We start from the raw sequence: 23,954 nt of genomic DNA on the forward strand, positions 1-23,954 counted from the left end.
AACAACTCTCTGAACCGCTGCTCCACTAGCTCCCCGAACTACTAATATCAATATAACACTTAGTCCCAAACTGAACTCTAGAAGTCAAACTAAGTCAACTCTGGTCAAAGTCAAAGTCATGGTCAAAGTCAACCTTCCAGTTGACTCGACTTGCCGAGTTCTTCCACCAACTCGCCGAGTCCATGCTCCTCAAATCCCAAACAATCCCGACTCCACTCGTCGAGTCTAGTGAGATCTCGACGAGTTCTCATTCATCAACACCTCGGGACTATCTTCAACCGACTCGCCGAGTTGTTCTACAACTCGTCGAGTCCATCTTCATCAGCAAAGGAGATTGCCTTGGACTCACCGAGTTCATCCTTGAACTCGTCGAGTACCATGATCTTCATGTCCATCCCAGACACAGACTGGCTGAGTCCTTCTCTAACCCCACCCATTGATCTAACTCATAACGAAAGGGTTTGGGTTTTGCGACCCGACTCGTTGAGTCCATGAACTGACTCGTCGAGTCCTCCTTGTGACAACTTTATTTTGTCTCTTTCAGTCTATTCCAACACTTCCAACTCATAGATCTGGACTCTTTATGCTAGCATTGCACCTAAAGTTGCTAACTTTACTTGCATGCAAGGGGTTATGAGGCTAAAACACCAAATCCAAGCTACAATGGAGGTCTAAGCCATGAAAGGAAACCATAGCTGAGAAAAGCTTCTTCCTCAGAGCTCCTAAGGCTCAAAGATGCTCCGATCTAGTCTCTATTCGTCCTCAAAGGCTCAATACTCGGGTTGGCCTTGGAAATGGTCCCAAAAGTCTCATAAAAGGGACATGAAGAGATCTAAGAATCCATAGATCAAGGTAAGAGCTTGATTACCAGAAAGTGATGAGGAAGAGGGACTCCTTCTGGATCTACAATCACTCCTTAGCTCTTACAACTCCTTCTTCTTCTTCTAGCATTTAAATCACTCAAGAACACACAATAATAACTCACACTTTCATGGAGGACATTAGGGTTTCGCTCTAGAGAGTGGGGGCTGTAAATGAAGCCCTAGAAATGAGAATGAGATGCTTAAATAGGGTGCCAAGTCCCGAAATTAGGGTTTTCCCAACCCAGACCAGACTCGCCGAGTCAGTCTCCCCGACTCGCTGAGTCGGTCACTTAATCCGCGAAATGGGTCACGCTCCGACTCGTCGAGTTCCTCCTTGGACTCGACGAGTTAGCGCCCTTGACTTAGGGCTTTTCTTTCCTTTCTTGGTCTTCCTGATTCTGGGTGTTACACTCTCCAAGGCTAGAAAAAAACTTAAGGTTTGACATTGTCGCTAAATCACGCCTTATGTTATTTAGAACCTTGTTTGCGGATGAGTTAATGTTATAATCAACTGTATATTTTTTTTAAACAAAATTCAAAAAAATAGCCAAACATGGCAAAAAGTAGAAATTCGTTACTCTAATAAGTTAGTAGTTGTGATACCCGTATATTATATGAGTTGATTAAAACAATATGTTAAATACAAATGATTAAACAACAAGTTTATTTGAATATGAAATTTGAAATAAATAAAAATTATAAATAAAAAAACATGAAAATATTATATTAAAATTATGTGTTTATTTGTCAGACCCGTGTATTAAATGTGCTAATTATAACAAAATGTTAAATAGGAATGTTTCAATTGTAAATTTATTTAAAATTGAAATTGAAGTTTGAAATTTGAAATTAATATAGTTATTACTAGGTGTGAAACCCGTATATTATACGTGTTTATTAAAAGAAAATCTTGGTAACCACAAAGACCATGTTCATAAAAAAAGTAAATAACATTTAAGTTTGTGACTTTTTAGTAAACCGCGTGGACTATGTATATAATTTGGTCTTAATTAATGTATACTAATAAAATTAATTAATATGAATTCACAAGTGGAATGTACTATCTACATTAATATTAATATACATATATATTAATTAATATTAATATATTAATAGAAAGAGGAATTCAAAAATAGAAATTACTATGTACATTAATTAATATTTTTATAAAATCTATTATAATAAATGAAGGTTTTTTTGCCACATGTCCTCTTTTCATTCATTTGGACACATGACATTTTCTAGAATTTTTAAAATTTCTATTTTCTACTTGTCATTTTATTGTATTTTTTATTTTATTAAATTAAAATTCCACATTTAATGTGTAAGCTAATATATATGTAAAGTATTTATTAGAAAAAGTTTATATATGTAATGTATTCAATATATTAAAGTCTCATTAATTTTAATAATTCAAATTTTCCTCATTTTTCTTATAAATTCAAACTTTTTAAATTATTAAAATTTTATATTTATTTTTTTTAATTAAACCAATGTAATATATGGGTCTCACACCTAGTTAATTAATATAAGATGACATTTAATAGGTGAGATTTGAAGGAGAATAACATGTGGCAAAATCATTCTTGTTTATTAGGATAGATGATATATTTAATTTATAGAATTAATGATATATTCCAAAATGAAAAATGAATTAATGACAAATGAAAAATAAATATTTCAAAATTATAACAAAATAAGATATGACATAATGTATGAGAGTCTGCCAAGTGTAAAAAAAAACCTTTATTTATTTGAAAGGATTTTTCGGAATTTATTATATTTTTTCTTCAAATTAATTATTATATATTTGTTATATATAAACATAAAAACGAATACACTTTAATTATTTTTCAGAAAATATATACTACTAAGCTTCCACAGGTGCTCCGCACCTAATCTTGATTACATTAATTTCACGTTGTCGAAGAATGGCGCCGCCTATATCAGCTTTATCACTCTGCAGTCGTCTACCATTCAGCCACCCACACTCCCAATCCCTGGTTACATGTGTGTGATCCCTCGACTGTAACCTCCAATTTCATATCTGCAATCACACCCACGAATCCATTCCGATATTCAACAAAACTCGTTACAAATCATACTTTTCTTTAATTTCATCAACCATGGCTGCACTCTTCAATAGATTATCAAAAGCATGCCTCACCAGCACAAAACACAATTTCAAAATCTCCACCTATGCAAGGCATATGAGCAACATCCCGGAAGACACCGTCTACGGAGGCCCAAAACCTCAAAACCCTGACAAAAGAGTCACCCTGACAACTCTACGCGCAAAGCACAGGAAAGGGGAGGGGATAACGATGGTGACGGCTTATGATTACCCGTCGGCAGTCCATTTAGATACGGCCGGAATTGACATCGCACTCGTCGGAGACTCTGCGTCTATGGTGGTTCACGGCTACGACACGACGTTGCCGATCACATTAGAGGAGATGTTAGTGCATTGTCGATCTGTTGCTAGAGGAGCTAAACGGCCATTACTTGTGGGGGATCTTGCTTTCGGCACCTATGAATCCAGCTCCCAACAGGTACCCTTTTCGATTTTCGAAGCCTTGGTTTGATCATAACAATCGATTATGCTTTACCTGTATACAATTGCAATTTTGTTTATGAATAGGCTGTTGATACAGCAGTGAGGGTATTGAAAGAAGGAGGAATGGATGCAATCAAGTTGGAAGGGGGTGCACCATCGAGAATTTCGGCTGCAAAACACATCGTTGAAGCTGGGATTGCTGTTATGGGGCATGTAGGGCTTACCCCTCAAGCCATTAGTGTTCTTGGTGGATTTAGACCTCAAGGGAAGAATGTTCTCAGCGCAGTCAAGGTTTGACTTTTCAGGTCAAACATATAGTTTCTAAATTTCGAAACTGATACGGTTTTCTCACAAATTCCAACCAAATTTTTCTGCATTTGGTAGATACATCGAGCTATACGTTTTCTCAAGAAGTTTCAAAGAATCCATATCAGTTTTGAAGCCCAAAAACTCCATCTTTGACTTAAAAAGCCAAACCTTACCACTTTCTGATGTTCTTGAATATTTACAGGTTGTGGAGACAGCTCTAGCATTACAGGACGCCGGATGTTTCTCCGTCGTTCTTGAATGTGTTCCTGCTCCGGTGGCTGCTGCCGCCACCGCTGTTCTTAAAATACCCACAATTGGCATAGGGGCAGGCCCTTTTTGCAGTGGACAGGTTCTTGTCTACCATGACCTATTGGGAATGATGCAACATCCACATCATGCTAAGGTTCTATTTCTTTATCCTTTTTAAGGGTATTTTAGACAATTCACTCCGTTATATCTTGTGACAGTCTGATTTACTAAATGACTGGTACACTGTTATACGCCATTGTTGCAGGTTACTCCAAAGTTCTGTAAGCAGTTTGCTCTTGTAGGAGAAGTGATTACAAAAGCTCTATCGGAATATAAGCAAGAAGTTGAAAATCGTTCATTTCCAGGGATTATGCACAGTCCTTACAAAATCAATGGAGCAGAGGTTGATGGATTCATGAAGGAATTGCAGAAGATGGGGTTGGATAAGGCGGCAGCTGCGGTGGCAGAAGTGGCTGAGAATTTTGTAGGAGATAAGAATTAAAAAAAACCTTCAGATCTGTAATGTTGGTATCCCAATTTTGTGGAAGGTGAAACCATGATTCAACATTTTTAATATATGTTTATGGTTCTTGTTTGGATTGTTAGAAAACAACTTATACTATATACACTAAAACATAAAAATTAACCTATAGAAAGTTAAAAATACAGTAATGTCTTTCGTTCTTGTTACAATTATGGCACATAAATAGAATCAGGAGACAATGATATCATTTGTAGAAGACTAGAATTAGAAAAAGTTTCTTCAAGTCCAGCTGGAATCCTTCTACTTCCAATATTATCAATACTCTCTTTTGTCACATGCACAAGCTCTCTTGCAACATCATTCATCCCCAACCTCCCATCTCCACCAAACAACAAACACCTGGTTGCAACATCCGCCATGATACTCATCTGCTCTTTTCTATACACCGGTTGTTCATGGTAGTACAACCGCGGATCCACCACCTCCTCCACCTTCCCATTTCTGATCTTCCCCACCGCCAGTTCCACCGACTTGCTACCCACCATGATCTCAAGAAGCACAACACCGAGTCCATAAACATCGTTTTTGCTAGAAAAAGGAGTACTCCCGTTTGATCCACAGTTGAATAACTCAAACCCTACTAGTTTTACAGAGAGGTCATGGTCTAATAGAACACATCCGGATTGAAGACCATGGTGGAACACGGGAGGGAAGATTTCAGATTGGAGGTATGCGAGCATACTCGATAGTTGAGCTGCAATTGTTAATCTCGTGTGCCAATCAAGACCTAGGTTTCCATCTACTCCTCCTTGACATAGATGTTGTTCGAGTGTTTTGTTTCCTGGATACTCGTATACCACAAGTGGGGTGTAGCCGGAGTCAATGGAGCATCCGAGGATACGCGCCATGTTCATGTGGGAAACTTCTGAGAAAATCTTGACACGTGATAGAACTTGAATGAGATCCGTTTCGGTTGTGCAATGTACTTTGTGGACTGCTACCTCAAGTCCATCTGTAAGGATGCCTGCGTAGATTGTACCTCGTTCCCCCATGTTGACGAGTTTTTGATCATCTGAGAATCCTTTGGTTGCTTCTTCTAGCTCGCTATGAGTGAACAAACGAGTTCTACGCCCTTTGTGAAATGAAACACTGCTTTGGCTTCGCATTTGATCGAGATCAAGGTTCCCTGACTTTGTTATTGTTTGTCTTTTCAACATGCAAAAGAGTGCGCCCAATGTAGCGATTGAGAGGCATAATGCAAGAATCCCTGTATGTAAAATAAATCTGTTAGATATGTGGAGTTAAAGATTTTCACTTTAAAAGAGTTTAAAGAAAGACGTGAGGCTCCCAATATCAATAAAGATGTATATCGCTAATGTGGGCCCTATCAATAATGATGGTAGACCTGTCGATTTTGATACAATGTAAAATATATTGATTTTTTTTCCCTAAAAGAACGCTTGAGAAAAAGGAAGACTACATAATAAGACCGTTTAATCGATGTGAGACTTCAAACAAAACCCTAGTGTGAATGTATAATCAATTTGTAAATTTCATTGACTTTTAGTAGGTTTGATGTATATACCAGCCACAAGCATGAGTTTACTCCGATCATGTCGCTTTGCGTAACAAGCCTTGCCATATGCTTCCTGGCCATCCTTAAGGCAAGCTATATATATTGAAGACGAAAAGATTAGGATAAATTAATAGCAAATAATCTATTGTTTCGTTTCCTTTTTATTTAATGGACTTAATATAAACAACACTTAATTGGTAAGCTATGTATGCAAAAAAAGAATAAAAAGCAATTTAATAGTGAAAGTGAGAGAAATGAAGTTTTCTTTTTTATTTAATGCACACATAACGATTAATAGAGAAAGTAAATGATTCAACTTTATATTTTTTCACTTCCTGGTTCAAGCGTTGACCAAGACTTCCCCACTTTACGAGGATATGGAGGAGGGGGTTCAATATAGGCATGTGCTAAGCAACGTTTTTCAAAGAAGCGTCACAATATGATCATCTCTATTCGAAATTTTCAGGATTTGATTTTTCATGTATCCAAAAAACGTTGTATCTAGGCCAAAAACTCTGCATAGTAATAGAGAATTAAAGAACTTGAAGAAACAACACCAAATTAAACTCACCTTTCAAGCAACCCATTCCCTTAGCGTATCCATCACCTACAAATCCATCAAAGCATTTGCACCTCATACCCAAATTAACAGAGCTCACATTCACAATTCGAGCATTAACATCACAAACTCCATGTATCAAATTGCTTGGAATCGCCCATTCTAACTTGATGCCATGTTTTACAACATCATTCTTTGAACTCGAACCAATCCAACAAGCGAACCCCTTGCATCCCAACTCCAAAAACACAGAGAAACCATCACCTACACGCCAAACACCACCACGTTCATCAGAAAGAAGGTAACAACATCCACTACTAGCGAAGGTAGTGGTCGTGTTTTCATCATGGCATCCACCACAATCACTCCTACACAATGAAGAATCCCCACACCCATACAAACCAACCACGTTATCACTCGATATACCAAAGTAATCATTCGTCTGAAACCCAAACGATCTAAGATCATAATACCTTCGACACAAAGAAGAATAACTAAAGGTATCATTAGGAAAATCCACTAGTATGCCACCACCATCAGGAAAGAAATGAAGAACCTGATATCTGTATGATCCGATGGTGAGGAACAAGGAAGTTGAATTAGAGCAGGAAAGATGGAAGGCATCTGAAAGTAAATACTCTCCACAATCAGAAGTGTTGTTTAGATGAAACGGGTAGGGTATGGAGTCAAAACTGCCACATTTTTCAGGTGGGCAGCCATGGCTGCTGACTGAAAATGGCAGTAGCAGCAGTAACAAGACGATGATCATACTGCTAAAGAAGAAGAGAACATATTCTAGCAAAATATTAATATAACAATATGGAAATAGGTAGTATATATACATAGAGTAGCAAGTGAAAAATAAAGCTGTGATTTACATGTATACAGGAGATCTTGTGCATGGATATCGAAGGATGTGTGGTGCATATTGGGAGGAGGAAGGGTTCTCGGAAACAAGGGAAACGGCGACAGTTGGTCTTTAGAATGGGCGACCACCTTGCATCGGTGATGGGGTTTTAGCGTCATGTGAGAGTGGACGACACATCTACTCATAAACCCACGTATATAATTATCGGATTTGAAGCTTTAAACTTCGAGATTTGGGTTTCTTTCAGAATTTCGGAATGTTAGGATTTTTCTAACTTATCCCGAGTACGGAGGGTGTGAAGTGTGAACAAATAGACCATCACATTTTATTTTATTTTTCATATATAGAACTATTTTTATTTTTAATAATGTTTGATTAAAACATAGGGTAAATGGCATAAAAAACACTTTTTTTACACAGAAATTCGATTTTGACACCGTGTTTTTTTTGTGTCAATTTTGACACTGTGTTTTCCAATTTGTTACAATTATGACCACTTGACCGGTTAACCCGGTTACATGCTGACATGGCATAATGACGTGTCAGTTTTGATGACGTAGCATGTTGACATGATATGCTGACGTGTCAAAATTGATTTTTTTTTCCACAAAAAACACTAAGTTTTCACTTTTTTTCGATTTTGACACTAAGTTTAATTTTTTATTTCAATTTTGACACTATGTTTTTTTTCCAATCGAACATCATTTATCAAATTTTGTTCAATTTTGTCTATTTTCCATTTGAAACCGTATAAATATATTTTTTTATTACATTTTAAACCGTATAAACATATTTATTTCGTTTAAAAACCACATTTTTATTTAAATACAAGGTGTTTTTTTTCTTACATTCAAAGCATTAGTTATATCACGAGAATCAAACTAACCATAAGCTTCTAATAAGATGTAAAAATTTGATGGGTTGCAAACTTGATATCCAAGTTTTGATCGACTATACGCCTCCAAACCTCCAAACACATTTTAAAGTTGCATATTTAATATAAAATACAATTTTTATATAACTAATACATATTTATACATAAAAATATGGTTTGAGTGTAAAAAAAATGTATTTATACAAAACTATGGTTTTTAAATGAAAACTTAGTGTTTTTTGTGAGAAAAAATTAAACATAGTGTCAAAATCGAAAAAAAATGAAAACTTAGTGTTTTTTGTGAGAAAAAAATTCAATTTTGACACGTCAACATATCATGTCAGCATGCCACGTCATCAAAACTGACATGTCATCATGCCACGTCAGCATGCAACCTGGTTAACCGGTCAAGTGGTCAGAATTGTAACAAACTGGAAAACACAGTGTCATTTATGGTGTAGGTTATTTGATTCAAAATTATACCAAAAACATATGTTATTTAATATGGCACTCATTTGTGGTGTTGTGTAAGAAAAGATGGAAAGATTTAAAAAAATGCTTTATAATGATGGTTATTGTTACTTTTGTCACGTGAATTATCATTTTTGGCATAATTTGGTCATCAAATTCTAATGTGGATCCACAAAGTATGATGTGTTAAAATCTATGTTATTTACACCATTGCTCCATATATAAAATGGTTATAAAACTTCTTTCATGACATGACATTGATTTTAATTTTTGTGATTAATTATTTTCTCCACATGTATTAGACCCTTTGCTATACATACAAGCGTGTGAGAAATTTGGGATTAAAAGTACATGGAAATTTTAAGAATTGTGTTATATAATTTCAAATCGAAGTATTTAGGTGGTAATCTTAAATTCTCAATTAGATAATACACAGAACTTTGAAAGCAAGAAATAAAAATGAAAAGATACGTCTTTCGTCGTCCGCACCAGAAAATTGACCAAAACTTGCTTAAATATGTCTCATGTCAAAAAACTGTCACAAGATAGTTTCATAACTGACACAGAACCCGAGTATTAACTACTAGATAATAATATAATCGACAAGTGTCTTGAAACTGTCACCAACTGTCAAACCTGACACAAAACGGTCGTTTTAACCATTGGATAACATAACAACTGTAACATACACGTTCAGTTATCGTGTTTTGTTAGTTTAAAAAATGAATATTATTAAATATTATATGGTTTGGAGCATTGAGTTCTAACAAGATACTTTTATAAGATTCGAAGTAAAACTATGTTTAGAATAATTCGGAAAGTATTGTAAGTGATGGGAAGTTTTATGAGATTCTGATCAAAAAGTCAAATATTGAAATTAATGAAAATGTAAAATTTAAGTTGGAAATAAGTAAAACTAATGTTATTGAAAGTTGTAAATTATCTCGTTAGAAACATTTAGGCGAAAACCTCACTGAAATTCGAGTTATAACGAAGAAGTTATGACTTATTGAAGTTTCGTAACAGAACCGACACGACGTCATATGACGTAAAAAATGAGTTTACGATAAACTATTTTTTAGCCTTTATGATATAAATGAAAGCCGTAGTATTCGTTAAACTGAGAACTTTCATAAAAAGAACGTCCAAATCTGACTTTGTATGAGGAAGTTATGATTTTTCTAAGAATCGGCATATCAATATTCAGCTCGAAATTCGCATTATAGATCAAACAATTTTTAGCTGATACAACCTAAACGAGAATCGAAGATCTCGTCAATTGTAGTTCAACGGTAAAAAGACAAACGAAAACGGACGTCGGATGAAGATGTTATGAATTTTTAACAGACTTTTCCTGTCCTGGCCTATTAAAATATAACTTTAAAAAATAAAGTCAAAATTAGTCGACGGAGTCTGAACGAAAGTTGTAGAGCATAATTTCACCTACGTGTGGGTATAAAGACCATAAAAAACGGAGCATAATTCCTCTATTGACTCGACGAGTTCCTCAGCCTGTTTGGGCCATCTCAATGGATTAAGCCCCTACTCTTCAGATCTAAGCTTCATATTTCTCATATACACTGAAAATTTCCTTTTAAGGGTAAAGTGAAACACCCATAAAATTCAAGCCAAATTTAAACTTTTTAATACATTTTAAAACCATAAAACCATTAAGTTATTACAATTTGTTTTCAAAATAGTTCAGACATCAGAGTATCCCCAGAATCAATCATGAAAATATGAGGAGGTGCACGATCACGCCTTCGCCTTCCCGCGATCATCAGAAATAACTGAAATAAAATCAACAACTGTAAGCCCGAAGCTAAGTGAGTTTCCCCAAAATACCAACACCATACAAACATAACCATGTCATATAACCAATACAGAACAACATGCATAATGAGTCATCAGCCTGACTGGACCGCCTCACAGGCCTTCAGTCTATCTGGACTGCTCTTCGAGCCTTCGGCACGTCTGGACCACCACGTAGGGCCTACAGCCTATCCGGACCGCTCGCCGGGTATGTTTCCCTACAGCACAAAGCAGGACTGCCTCAACCCAACCCCAATCAAACAAACATGTGCACATAAATATCATACGCTAGCTCATTTCATATAACAGTCAAATCGATCTAACAGATCACCAATCATAGCAACAACCCAATAACCGGGATACAGACCTAACCGGTCACTAATATAGCATCATCCTATAACAGGACAATCATGTGCACATAGACATCATATAACACTAGCATGTATATATATAACAGTCAAACTGATCTAACAGATCACAAAGCATAACAACAATTCTATAACCAGGATATCAACCTAACAGGTCACTAACATAACATCATCCTATATACCAGGATACCGACCCAACCGAGTCACTAAAGCATAGCATATCACCATCCTAACTACCAGGATATAAATCAATAAGCATAACATGCACTAATCCGAATACAATCCATAAAGGGCCGGCCTTGGTGCCTTATACCCCATTAATATAGTGAGGATAACTCACCTGGCACTGTTGAAGTCCCGCGGATGAAACTCCAACTACTGATTGACAGATTCCCCAAACTGCCAACATCAAACAACACCCAATTAATAATTGGGTTCCAAGCCCAAAGTCCAACTCACACTACAAAACCCAATAGTCAAGTAATGGGTCAAAGCCCAACACATGGCCCAATTTTCCAAATTGGGCCCAGACCTCTACATGGTCTTTCTTTAAGGACCATCCCATTATTCCAATCCAATTACCATGATCCAATATCACATAATCATGAAGGCCCAATTATGGCCCAACTTTCCAAGTTGGGCCCAAGTCCTCACATGGGCCTTACCCTAAAGCCCATCTAATTACTTTGGTCCATTAACTTGCTCTTGGATGGCCCACCAATAGTCCAATCGCAAAAGCCCAACAGGAAGGGCCAACTCAAAACCCGAGTGAGATTAGGGCTTTCACATGAAATGATAATTAGGGTTAAGTGTTTCTTACTTAACCCATTAATGACTTAATTTACTAAGGACTTAATCCATTAAGTCCAATATTGCTTTTAGGTTAATTTTGTTAATGATTATTATTTAATATTTCAAGTTATTAAATAATCTCGTGTGTGTCCCAATAAATTCTCAAAAGTAAAGTCTTATGCCATCAGGGTTTTCCAAACCCTAATTAAGGTTTTCCAACCCCATATTAGCCCATTAGTCCATTGGTTAGGCTTTTAGGTCACATTGGGCCTTATTGGACCCATTAGGGTTCCATTGGGCCACTAGGGTTTCTTTGGGCCCATTAGGGTTTCATTGGTCACACATTGTCGAAACATCCCCCAAACGGTGTCCAAACGCAATCAAAGCACACTGCCACCCGACACGGCGGCCGGTGGTGGTTACAAGTTTTTCTATTGATTATTTCGGCATGATTACAGTTACAACACCATCCAAAACACACACACATACTAAAATAACCACCTACAATAATAAACACACACGCACACAACCGCACCGCGGCGGTAGGCAGTGGTCGGAGCTGGCAGACACCACCTCGCAGTGGTGGTGCTAGCGGTTCTTGATTCCCAGCCAAAAAACTACACACCCTACAGCAGGAACAAACACCCACCCACTTTCTTTCTTGCAAACGGATCTAGCCACCCTCCTGGTGGTGGTTGGCGACGACATTCATCAGAAATAGCGAACCATAGCGACCTTGACGACGGCAGCCACCATGGACGACGACCATGGTGGTTTTTCCTGACTCCATGTCGACAGAACCCATGATAACAACATTCCCCCTTGCGATCCACGAACACAGCCACCATTTCACAGTGGCATGTGGCTGGCGGCACCCGGAAGTCACGGAATGAGACAGCCGCTCGGAGCGGTGGTCTTCCTTGGCTTCGTACGATGCAAAACAACATCCAACACACAGCCACCCCCGCAGCAACTCATGACAGTTGGATGGAAGAAACGATAGAGCGATCTACATCGTTGGTGGATCAAGGGGCGGCGGCCGAGAGGAGTTCTCATGAACACAACGACTGAAATGCAAGCGAGATTGATACCCGACGTTAGGATGGACAGGATGTGGGTGCTCTGGTGGTTGGGGCTTCGACCGATCGGAGAGACAAGGGAGTGTTGGAGTGGTGACGGCGGCTGGAGCCTACACCATTAGGGTTAGGGTTACCGGTTGTAACAGATATATACCCCCCTCCACGAAACTTGGCCCCATAATACCACATTCGGTCCCTTCTTCTTCCTTTTCTTTCAAATTAGTCCATATTTTACACTTTTAACCTTGCCTCCTTAAACTCTTTACAATTCAAGTCCAAAATGTTACCGATCAGCCCTTCCCTCCACAAATCATTCCAACATAAGTCTAAAATTTACTATTTAGCCCCCGACTTCTAAAATCCTTTGCAAAATAAATCCCATGATTGCACTTTAACCCTCGGAACTTCAATTCTTGTCATTTGGCTTCCTGAAACCATCACTCTAGTAATTTATTAATTAATTTTGGGCAATAAATAATATAAAATAACAATAAAAATTATTACTCGAGTTTCGGGTTTATTCTTTAATTGTATTATTTTAAACGGGATGTTACATAAAGTTTCCAACTTTACCCGTTAGTACCTTTACTTAATGGGTTTAGCTTAAACCCTAACTCTTTAGGACCTAGATCTTGGTCCACAAGCCATCCATACTCCAAACTAAAGCATAGAAACAGAGATCTATACTATAAACACTACATGAACACGTAAAGCTTCCCCCCTTTCACTCCATGCATGTCCTTTAGGAGCTTAAAAGGCCAAAATGACATCATATGGCTTGCATGGGGCTTCAATGGTCATAAAGTTTGCACCTGTAAACCATGAAAGCCCTCCATGATTCCAGATCTAATGGTTCACTTACTTGGGACGTCCTAATCCCAAAGGTCAAGCTTCTTGGACCAAAAACCCAATAAGATGATGATAAAGAGATCTAAGAAGCTACTAAGCAACTTTGAGACTTGCTTACCATAAAATGATAAGGAAGAAATGAAGTCTTTGGATCTACAATCTTCTTCTTGAATCCCCAAGCTTCTCCTTCCTTTACAAGCTTCAAAACACACAAAGTTTCACTCACAAATGGCACACAAGCTCACAATTACATTAGGGATTATGAATCTAGGGTCTGGGACTTGGAGGCTGGAAATGAGGTCAGCAAGTGGGGATTAGGATGCTTAAATAGGGTGCAAAACTCCGAAATTAGGGTTTCATCCTTGCAGCCCTACTCGTCGAGTTAGGGCTCTCAACTCGTCGAGTAGGTTACTTAAAACCCCACATCTCTTTTGATCTCTACTCGACGAGTTCGGGGGTTCCAACTCGTCGAGTTGCTCTACAAAAATGAATAAATTATAATTTAAATGCGTACCAGGAACCAGGAATTACAGAAGAGTCATCGACATAGAAAGAGGATGTAATGGTGGGGCGGGTTACCGACAGTGATCGGAGGTGGCTAACGATGGTGGTGTATTAGGAGATAAGTAGAGAGAAAGAAACTAGATGCATAGGTTTGTGTTTTGTGTTGGTGAGATAATGAGAACCATATTTGATATTTATTAGTTACAAATATCTTATATGGATATTGACGAGAATACCTTTATTACTTTCTTCCATTTATAAAAACTTAAAAAAAATAAAAATACTAGAAAATACAAAAATAACCTTAATGATAAGTTAAAAATAAATGGTTATTAGAGTTCTTAACATTTATTGCTTCTCGTTTGATCTTTTTATACACACACACACACATATATATATATATATATATATATATATATATATATATATATATATGTGTGTGTGTGTGTGTGTGTATGTGTATATGTGTCATTATGATGCTTATTTTGAGAAGTTTTCATCATAGTTTCTTTTGTTTGGCTACTTATATCACTATGCAGATCAATACATTTCATTTGCTAAGCATAAAAATAAAGGAGTTAAGGAGGTGGGTTTTTAGATGGTGAAGGTGGCTAGATATAAAATGTGGGGAGTTTTGGAGATGGTCAAGATAGTGAATAGAGAAAAAACGATTTTTTTGGATACTTATATCACCGTCGAGTACTCTTACATCTCTTATGTTCACATCGCCACTAGAGGTATAACCTACCCTATAAGAGGTTGTCACTGTTCCCTTTATCTTTAACCCTAAAAACCACCGTCACTGCTTTTGTGTACCTGCAATGATGAGAACGATTTAACACTAGTATCTCTATGTTCTATGTATTTGATGGAGTGAAGAACGATTTAACCTCAATGTTCTATATTCATGTTCAAGATTTGCCACATTTCCATGTTCTAGTGCTCTGACAATTGATTGGTCGAGATCGACATGTTGTTCCCTTAATCTTTGGTGGTGTAGAGTTAGATTTTCTAAGTACAATAAGGAATAACAACAATTTGAAGCCACAATCTTATATGAACCCAATAGTTCCTCTTTGTATTCTATTTTGATTTTATTTTGTTTCCTCAAAAAATCTTTTTTTTTTGAAGCAATAATTGTTTATCGTATTCATCCATTTTGATTTGATGTTTTTTTTCCTATGCAATTCCTCTTTGTATTTGGTATTTATTTTTATTTTGAATCAATATATGTTTCTTGATTTTCTATTGTGTGGGTTGCTTCTTGATTAATTGTCGTCGGTGTTTACCAAAGTAGGCTAAGACAGTTAAGGAAATACAAGATCGGGGAGGGTGGCGGAGGGTATGGACATATTATATTTTATTGACAATAAAAAATAATTAAAAAAAAAAACAAAAATATATATACCAATAAGGATAAATTTTTCATTTCAGTAAAGGTTAACAACACAAGTTAAACAGTATTGTATTAATGTTAGACTACTAGGTATGAGTAACATGTTATAACATCAAAAATATGTCATATCACATGCTGCATCACCCATGACATTAAAGCCCCATGTTATAACACCAAATAATTTTCATGTCATCATTTATTTATTTATTTATTTATTGAATTTAATTTTTTAATATTTATAAAAACAAATACATATTTATTAAACATAACTATTAAATAAAACATCATATTTAAATTAAACATACCATTTAAATTAAAAAAAAAAGACGTTACAAGACAAAAAAATTTCCCCTGAATATACTATTCTTCATCATCGTTACCATCGTAGATATAATCCGCCAAGTCTTTTCGAAGTTTCTCATGTTTTTGTGCGTCTTGAATATCAACGACTCTATATAAATATTCCGATGTACTTTGTTGAAATTACACGTGTTAGCATATACTCTACACAATTTCATCTTTTATCTTCAATCATAATGTTATGCATCATTATCATTATCATTATCATTATCTTTATATCTTTATATACTTATAAAGGAAACATTTTTCCTTTCACCACATTCATTTGAAACTCCCATGATTAATTTGCGACTCAACTCGTCATGATCAGAATTTCCCCAATCTGCGACTCAACTCGCCGAGTCACCCCGAGATTCGCCGAGTCCCACAACTCTGAGTCCCCTTGCACTCAACTCACCGAGTCCTCCCTTGACTCACCGATTCACGGCTCAACCAGAAAAAGGGTAGGACCTCACGACTAGACTCGCCGAGTCCAAGGCTATCTTCAACCAACTCGCCGAGTTGTTCTTCCAACTCGTCGAGTTCCTACCCATCTTCAAGCAACTCGCCGAGTACACCCTTGTGACTCGCCGAGTACCCCTAGATCTTAATCCATACAGAAGCTTTCCAGGCCATGCAGATGATCCAAACCATAGATCTACCCTTCTACAACTCATCCATCACGTAAAGTGGCAAACTTTACGTGAATCCAAAGAGATCTAAGCATACAACACTCTAGGGTTAGGGTTTGGGACAAGATGGCTTCACCAACCACTCAAGAACAGGGACTTTAATGCACTCTAGACCTTCTCCATTCCAGATCTGAGGTAGCAACCTCAGATCTAACCTCCAAACTCAAAATATCACAAGCTATTCTTTCCAAATACTCCAAAATGATGAATCTAGATGAATATCATCCCAAGTAACGAAATAATACCTCAAAAAGAAAGCTCCAACAGAAGAGAAATCGTAATCCTTGCAAAGCCCCTTGCTCCAAGCCTCTAACTCTCCAAGATCTCTTCCAAAATCTCTTCTCCAAGGTTCAAATGCTCTCAAAACACTCACAAACGCGCATTAGGGTTTTCTGGACTTCAAGAGAGGGTAAAGAGGCTAAGGAGAGGGTATAATGTCCTTTATAAAAGAGCTCATCCTCCGAAATTAGGGTTTTCTCCACACAGCACCAACTCGCCGAGTCCAGCCGCCGACTCGCCGAGTTGGCCACTTAACACACGACCAAAATCGCGACCCTACTCGCCGAGTTCTCCCATGGACTCGCCGAGTTGCCCATTCATATTTTCACTTTGAATCTTGAACTTGCACTCCTGAACTCGGGATGTTACAATTCTCCCCCACTTAAATTAGGCTTCGTCCCCGAAGCCTACGGCAACACAACTCCAGAACTACTCTCGCAATGCACCACCTGGCATTAACCAGACCAGGTTCCTCAAAACACAACCACCGAAACCCAAAACCCAACTTTCCCCTTGCGGCGTCCTGACCACCGCTTCAAGCCGGCCACCGGCCTCATCCTCAGATAACCACACTTAACAACCAAGTACCACTCCATGATACTTCACTCGTTCCAGATCACAACAATCACTTGACTCATACAAGCTAGAGATAGCCCTGAGCCACCGGGATCCCGACCCGGCACCACACTGCTATCATTCCTCCTTGACAGACATATCTTTCACCGAATTCACTGCTGAGGCTTAACCTGCTCCCTTCCTGAGTCCAACTCTACCCCTTCCATGCTGACAGGATGACACATCCTTCAACTTCAGAGCAAATCCCATGAGTTCTCTTCCGCAATTACATTCACATGCTGATCTGGTTCTAGCAACCTCTGGTTGGGAAGACCCGACACACTGACGACACCTACAAACATCCCCCCAGGATGAATTACCACTACATACAAAATTCCTTGATCAAATCAATCTGGGAATCCAAGACTCCATTCCTGCATCCCTTCCGAGCCTCTTGGCTCTACACCCTCGGAATCCCTTCCGTGACCTCAGCAGACATTCAACCCGGATGTGATTTCATACCACCGCTGCAACACACTGCTCAATAACCATAATTGGAACACCCCAATCATAACTCCGCACTACTGCTTTCACTTTCGTGAAGTTACACTCTGTGACATCCCCAAAATCTCGGCCAGGAAAGACCGATTTGTTTATGCTTTGTTTTTAAAATCAGAGTAATCGTTTAAAGAAAATTGTTGCGGAATTTGTCCCCAAAATAAAATAAATATGATAAGAATTTATCAAAGCATTTCTTAAAGAAAAGTATTTTCATTATATAACAAAATCTCGGGATGTCATGTTCCGATACAGACACATAAGCATAAACAGAACTTACATTTATTTACACTAATGATTTACATCTCCTTTATTCTCTCAGTGAAATATGTCTTCGTATTGATACCTGTGATACAAAGAAAACTGAATGGGTCAGGCTTGGGAGCCTGGTGAGCATATAGGGTTTTCAACCCACAATAATACATTTATTATATTCAATTATCAACGATCAACCCAAATACCCATCCCCATTATCTTCTTTATTTATTAAGGTTTTACCCTAAGAATCGATTATACTTTCTTCATTCATTCCTAAGGGTTTACGTAAGGAACTGGCACACAGTCCATTTGCTACCACGGTTTATACAACAGGCACGAAGTCGCATAGTCACCAGGGTCCATACAATTGGCACTACGTCTCATAGTCACCAGGGTTTACACAATAGGCACTACGTCTCATAGTCACCTGGGTTTACACAAAAGGCACGGAGTCACATCGTCACCAAGGTTTATCAAATAGGCACGAAGTCGCATCGTCACCAAGGCTTACTCAATAGGCACGAAGTCACATCGTCACCAACTATTCCATCTACCCATGTTCTACCCAACATTTTTGTAGATATAAATACAAACACAATTTAAATCATTTAACACCCGTATAAAAACATCAATTCCAAATCCATCTCAAATAGATAATTAATATATATCACATAGCACGTATTTTATAAAATACTTCATATTTATGTGTAAGATGAAAGTGACTATACACTCACTTGATCAGAAGATGATCGGGCAACACTACGGCTTGCATAAGTAGTGTTTCTCCGTAGATCTGGATGATCTTCACAAAAACCGGCTCCTCGCGGGCAGCGCTTTGGCTCGGGAATAACGCTCTTCGGGATCCTCGGGGCTTCGGATCTTGCTTCGGGGCTTGGGAATAATACCGGGGCTTCGGGATATGATTGGCACGCAAATCGAGGCAAAAACTTAGAGAGAAAGTAAGAAAAATCGCAAGGAAATGGCTGATCTCGAGTTCTATTTATAGGCTGCTGGGTCTGGGATTATGCGGGGCGTAATCTCAAATTACGCGGGGCGTACTCATTACGCTGGGCGTACTCGAGTTATGCGGGGCGTACTCATTACGTTGGGCGTACTCGAGTTACGCGGGGCGTACTTTGACGTCACTGCGTGCGTCGACTGGTGGCACTCGAGTATTGGTCAGACAAGTTGCATCCGACTGAGTACGTTGGGCGTACTCAAATTACGATGGGCGTAATTGACTCGTCGAACTTCTCAATTGCGTAACTCTCGCATACGAGCTCCGTTTTTGACGTTCTTTATATCCACGCGAATGTGAAACTACGCTCTACAACTTTCGTTTAAACTCCGTTGGCTAATTTTGAATTTATTTTTATTATATTATTTTTAGTAGGCCCGGACTAGAAAACTCCGTTATAAATTCATAGCTTCTTCATCCGACGTCCGTTTTCGCCTATCTTTTTATCGTTTCACTACAATTGACGAGATCTTCGATTCTCGTTTAGATTGTTTTGGCTAAAAACCGCTCGATCTCAAATCGAGTATTCGGGCTGCATACTGCTAAGCTGAAACTTAGAAAAATCATAACTTCCTCATACGAAGTCAGATTCGGACGTTCTTTTTATGCACGCTCATGGTTTAATGAACTCTACAACTTTCGTTTGGATCACTAAGGCTAAATATCGCTCTAACATAAATTCACTTTTTACGTCGCGCTGTGTCGTGCTGGTTCTGTCGCGAAACTTCGACAGGTTATAACTTCTTCGTTATAACTCGGATTTCGGCGTTCTTTATATGCACGGAAACCTTGTAACATATACTATAACTTAGTTAAGATTATTCATTCTAAAAAATCTTTGATCAAAAAATCATTTTTGACGCCTATCGTCTTTAAATTGAGTAGCCCTGATCTACGGGCGTTACACACTCCCGCTCGGAGCTACATTCCTTTCCCTTTCCTTACCCAGGAAATCCACTTGGCTGCCTTAACACTACCACAAGTGCCACGGTGCTCACCCAATACTATACCATTCCCTTATAGCATAACCGTTATCTCATGCACCACACATGCTCTGAATCCGCTCGCAAGGACTCTCGAGTCCATGCACTATCTTCCACTAATCATGATCAATACCCTGGGCCAGACCTTCTGATGCTATCACATCGCGACATACTCAATCCATTTCCTCATACAGATCTATCAACACATGTAGAGTCTTTAGCATGACTGGACCGCCTTCCCAGGACTTCAGCCAATCTGGACCACTCTCAGAACCTTCAGCAAGTCTGGACCGCCCTCCAGGGCCTTCAGCCTGTCTGGACCGTCCTCCGAGCCTTCGGCCTGACTGGTATGCCCATCGACCTTCAGTCTATCCGGTCCGCTCAACTAGCCTCCAACATCCCGAATTATCCCTCCAGGAAAAACTCTCCCATGCATACTGTTCTAGCCCTCTAGGGGCTCCAAACTCTGACTCCATCCTACATACTCAAACTCGGCCTGATCCCAGGCATTCCACAATCAATCACCCCTTTCTCACAAAACCCTTAGTCTGTATCCCGCCCCGTCTGCCTGTCACTTGCTCATACCAGCCTACACTCTTGGCTGACCAAACCGCTGCTGAATCCCCAAACAGCTAATCGACTACTCATGCTTATCGATCTTCCGGAGAATTTTCCGATTCTCCCCACTTAGAGCACTGACTATCAACCACCGGTCGCCATCACCGACCTCCCTTAACAACCCTACACAACACAATCCCTTACACGCGAACTGATTCTCACTAGAACGAGCAACCTTCACAAAATTACATATCAACACAGATCATCTCGGACATCGAAAGAAATCCGACACTCTGCAAACCACTCCTCAAACTGCAGATGTTACCTGACATTCAGACCAAAAGACGGATTTCCCACTAAAAATCCTCATGAATGATAACCAACGAAATTCCCAATACCAAAATCCTTAACCATACCAAAAATCACACAACGAGACTAGCAGATAAACATTACTCTATAATAATTGCAAGATAACAAGATCTCAAGAAAGAAACATACCCGCAGATGCATCCGACACTGCCCTGACCTCCTCTGTTGTAAGCTGAAAAGCACGACCCTGAGCCATTGGGGGCTCCGCTCCACGCTGACCTCCACCTGAAATCCTCAAAGTGGCCGGTGCTGGAGCCTGCACCGGTCCTGCAGCAAGCTGTGGACAGTTGACCCTCAAGTGTCCAACCTGATGGCAGTGATAACAAATCCTCAAATCCTGAACCGGGGCTGTCTGTCGACAATACCGCGCATAGTGCCCGTCTTTTCTGCACTTGCGGCATGCACCACCGGACCTACAAACTCCGGTGTGACCCTTCCCACACTTCCCACAAGCGCGTCTTATCTGATCTCCCAATCTAGAATCAACGGTCTTGAACCGTTTCGGCGCCGGCTGCGACTGTGTCGGGGCCTGCCTCTGCTCTCTCAACTGCAAATCAATCTCCAACTCACGCCGCCCGGCGGCCTCCTGCAGCTCTAACAAGGTCTCGCACCTCTGCGTAGACACAAACTGCCTGATATCCCTCTTGAGCATACTCAGATATCGAGACATCTGAGCCTGCTCCGAAGCAAACTCAGGGCAAAACATCGCCCTCTCAGTGAACATCCTGGTGATCTCCGTCACCGACTCCGAATCTTGCTTCAGCTCCAGGAACTCCTGAGCCAATCTCTCCCTCTCAACCCGCGGAACATAATGAGTGCTAAACATCTCCCGGAACTGATCCCAAGAAACTGCAGCCCTCTACGCATCCGAATATGACCCCGTGGTCAATCTCCACCAATCCTTCTCCCCGAGCCTCAACAGGTTCAGAGCACACCTCACCCTCTGATCAGTAGGGCATGAACACGTGAAGAAACACCCCTCCACGTCCGACAACCATCTCATAGCAACAATCGGGTCCTGAACTCCATCGAAGGTAGGGGGCTTCGTATTATCGAAGTCCCGATACTGAAAACCTCTACCGGCTCCTCCCCCTGCCGCTGCTACAGCCGTTGTAGCCGCCGCTGCAGCCGTCTCTGTGAGAGCCGCATAGCGCTCATCAAAATTCTCAACCATGGCGGTCTTGATCGACCCAAACAGTTCCGGCAACTCGCCCAGGAACAACGCAGCAACCTCATCATGCAGGATCTCACGAATCCTAGCATCCAACTCGCCTGTGCTCATCTGACCAATAATGTCGGGCGGTACTGACCCACCCTCTCCTGCTCCCGATCCCGATCTGGATCCACTCCCAGCATGCCTCGTAACCACCATACTGAAAAACACCGCAAGATTTCAGATACTTCCCACTAACCCGGAAACCAACCCCCAACCCAACCCTAGAGGTTGTGGCTTCTTTGATACGCGTATGGGTCCTGTGCTTTCAGTAGTATGGGCCCATACTACCTTCCACACCTACCCATATTTATATCAAGTATCCTACAACACCCTAGTGAAGAACATACATAACAAGCACTCAACCCTCACTCCTAGAGGAACACTGGAAATCTCCCACGGAAGAAACCCTAGGCTAGCAGGCATCATAAATCAGGCAACATTATCATGAAATCCTGAAGATCCCTAGCCTAGTACTAGCATGCTGTTCTATCATAGCTCAAAAACAAATATCATGTATGGTATTTTTGGGTTACTTACTAGCTCCGGCCGATCGTACCCCCACGTCCTCTTTTACTCATTTTGAAAACCATTTTAAATTCTCTTTTGAAAACTCTCCTTGATTTGAGACTGGATTCACACGAATGTTCCTCCAATTCACTCAAACCAAGGCTCTGATACCAACTTGTAACACTCTAAAAATTTCAAACAATTTAAACTTTTCAAAAACAACCCGGTTTCATAAAGTTATTACAAAAAGGTTTTCAATACAATTATTATCAGAGTCTTCCCAGAACCACATCATAAAACATAATCATGAGGAGCGGTACGATCACGCCTTTGCCTTGCCACGGTCTCCTGAAGAACCTGAAAAACATAAAACCACAACTGTAAGCCTGAAAGCTTAGTGAGATACCCCCAAAATACCAACCACATATACCATACACGCACAACATGCCATATCATAACAGGACACAGAACAGCCATGCACTTCGAGTCTACTGTGTGACTGGTCCGCCGCACCGGCCTTCAGTCCACCTGGTCCACCCTCCGAGTCTAGCCATATACATCGAGTCTACAGTGTGATTGGTCCGCCCGTACCGGGCCTTCAATCCACCTGGTCCACTATCTGAGTCTACAGTATGACTGGTCCACCCGCATTGGGCCTTCAGTCGGCCTGGTCCACTCTCCGAGCCTCGGCACGTCTGGTCCTCCCTCTTAGGGCCTACAGCCTATCCGGACCGCTCGCTGGGCCTTCGGGACAATCGGTCCGCATTGGGTATGTTGGCGTACAGCACAAAGCAGGACCCGCCTCAACGCAACCCCAGTCCAACAGCCATGTGCACATAAACATTCAATCATATAACAATTCACATCCAATCACCGATCTAGCAGATCACATAGCATAACATCATCCTAAATAGGATACCGACCTTAACCAGGTCTCTAACATATACCATCCTAACTACCAGGATGCAAACATAGCAAAGCAAAAACATAACAACGATACCCGGATTACAAT

General features: G+C 39.8%; 2 protein-coding genes across 2 annotated transcripts; one reads left to right on the plus strand and one right to left on the minus strand.

Annotated features, from left to right (window-relative positions):
• The first annotated feature begins 2,735 nt into the window (after positions 1–2,735).
• Positions 2,736–4,573, plus strand: KPHMT1 (ketopantoate hydroxymethyltransferase 1). The gene is made up of 4 exons (XM_079038821.1): positions 2,736–3,415; positions 3,505–3,711; positions 3,932–4,132; positions 4,244–4,573. The coding sequence occupies exons 1-4, from the start codon at positions 2,990–2,992 to the stop codon at positions 4,478–4,480; spliced, it is 1,071 nt and encodes a 356-aa protein (XP_078894947.1). The 5' UTR covers positions 2,736–2,989; the 3' UTR covers positions 4,481–4,573.
• A 29-nt stretch (positions 4,574–4,602) lies between these two features.
• LOC145101593 (Protein kinase superfamily protein) lies at positions 4,603–7,599 on the minus strand. Its single transcript, XM_079038820.1, has 3 exons — positions 6,610–7,599; positions 6,048–6,131; positions 4,603–5,729 (listed from the first exon to the last, which is right to left on the minus strand). Exons 1-3 carry the CDS (start codon positions 7,439–7,441, stop codon positions 4,672–4,674), a joined length of 1,974 nt encoding a protein of 657 aa, XP_078894946.1. The 5' UTR covers positions 7,442–7,599; the 3' UTR covers positions 4,603–4,671.
• Between the last annotated feature and the right edge of the window lie 16,355 nt (positions 7,600–23,954).

The sequence above is a fragment of the Lactuca serriola genome, chromosome 4 (genome assembly GCF_051521515.1).
Source record: "Lactuca serriola cultivar US96UC23 chromosome 4, Lser_US96UC23_V15, whole genome shotgun sequence".
In the NCBI taxonomy this organism is placed as follows: Eukaryota; Viridiplantae; Streptophyta; class Magnoliopsida; order Asterales; family Asteraceae; genus Lactuca; species Lactuca serriola.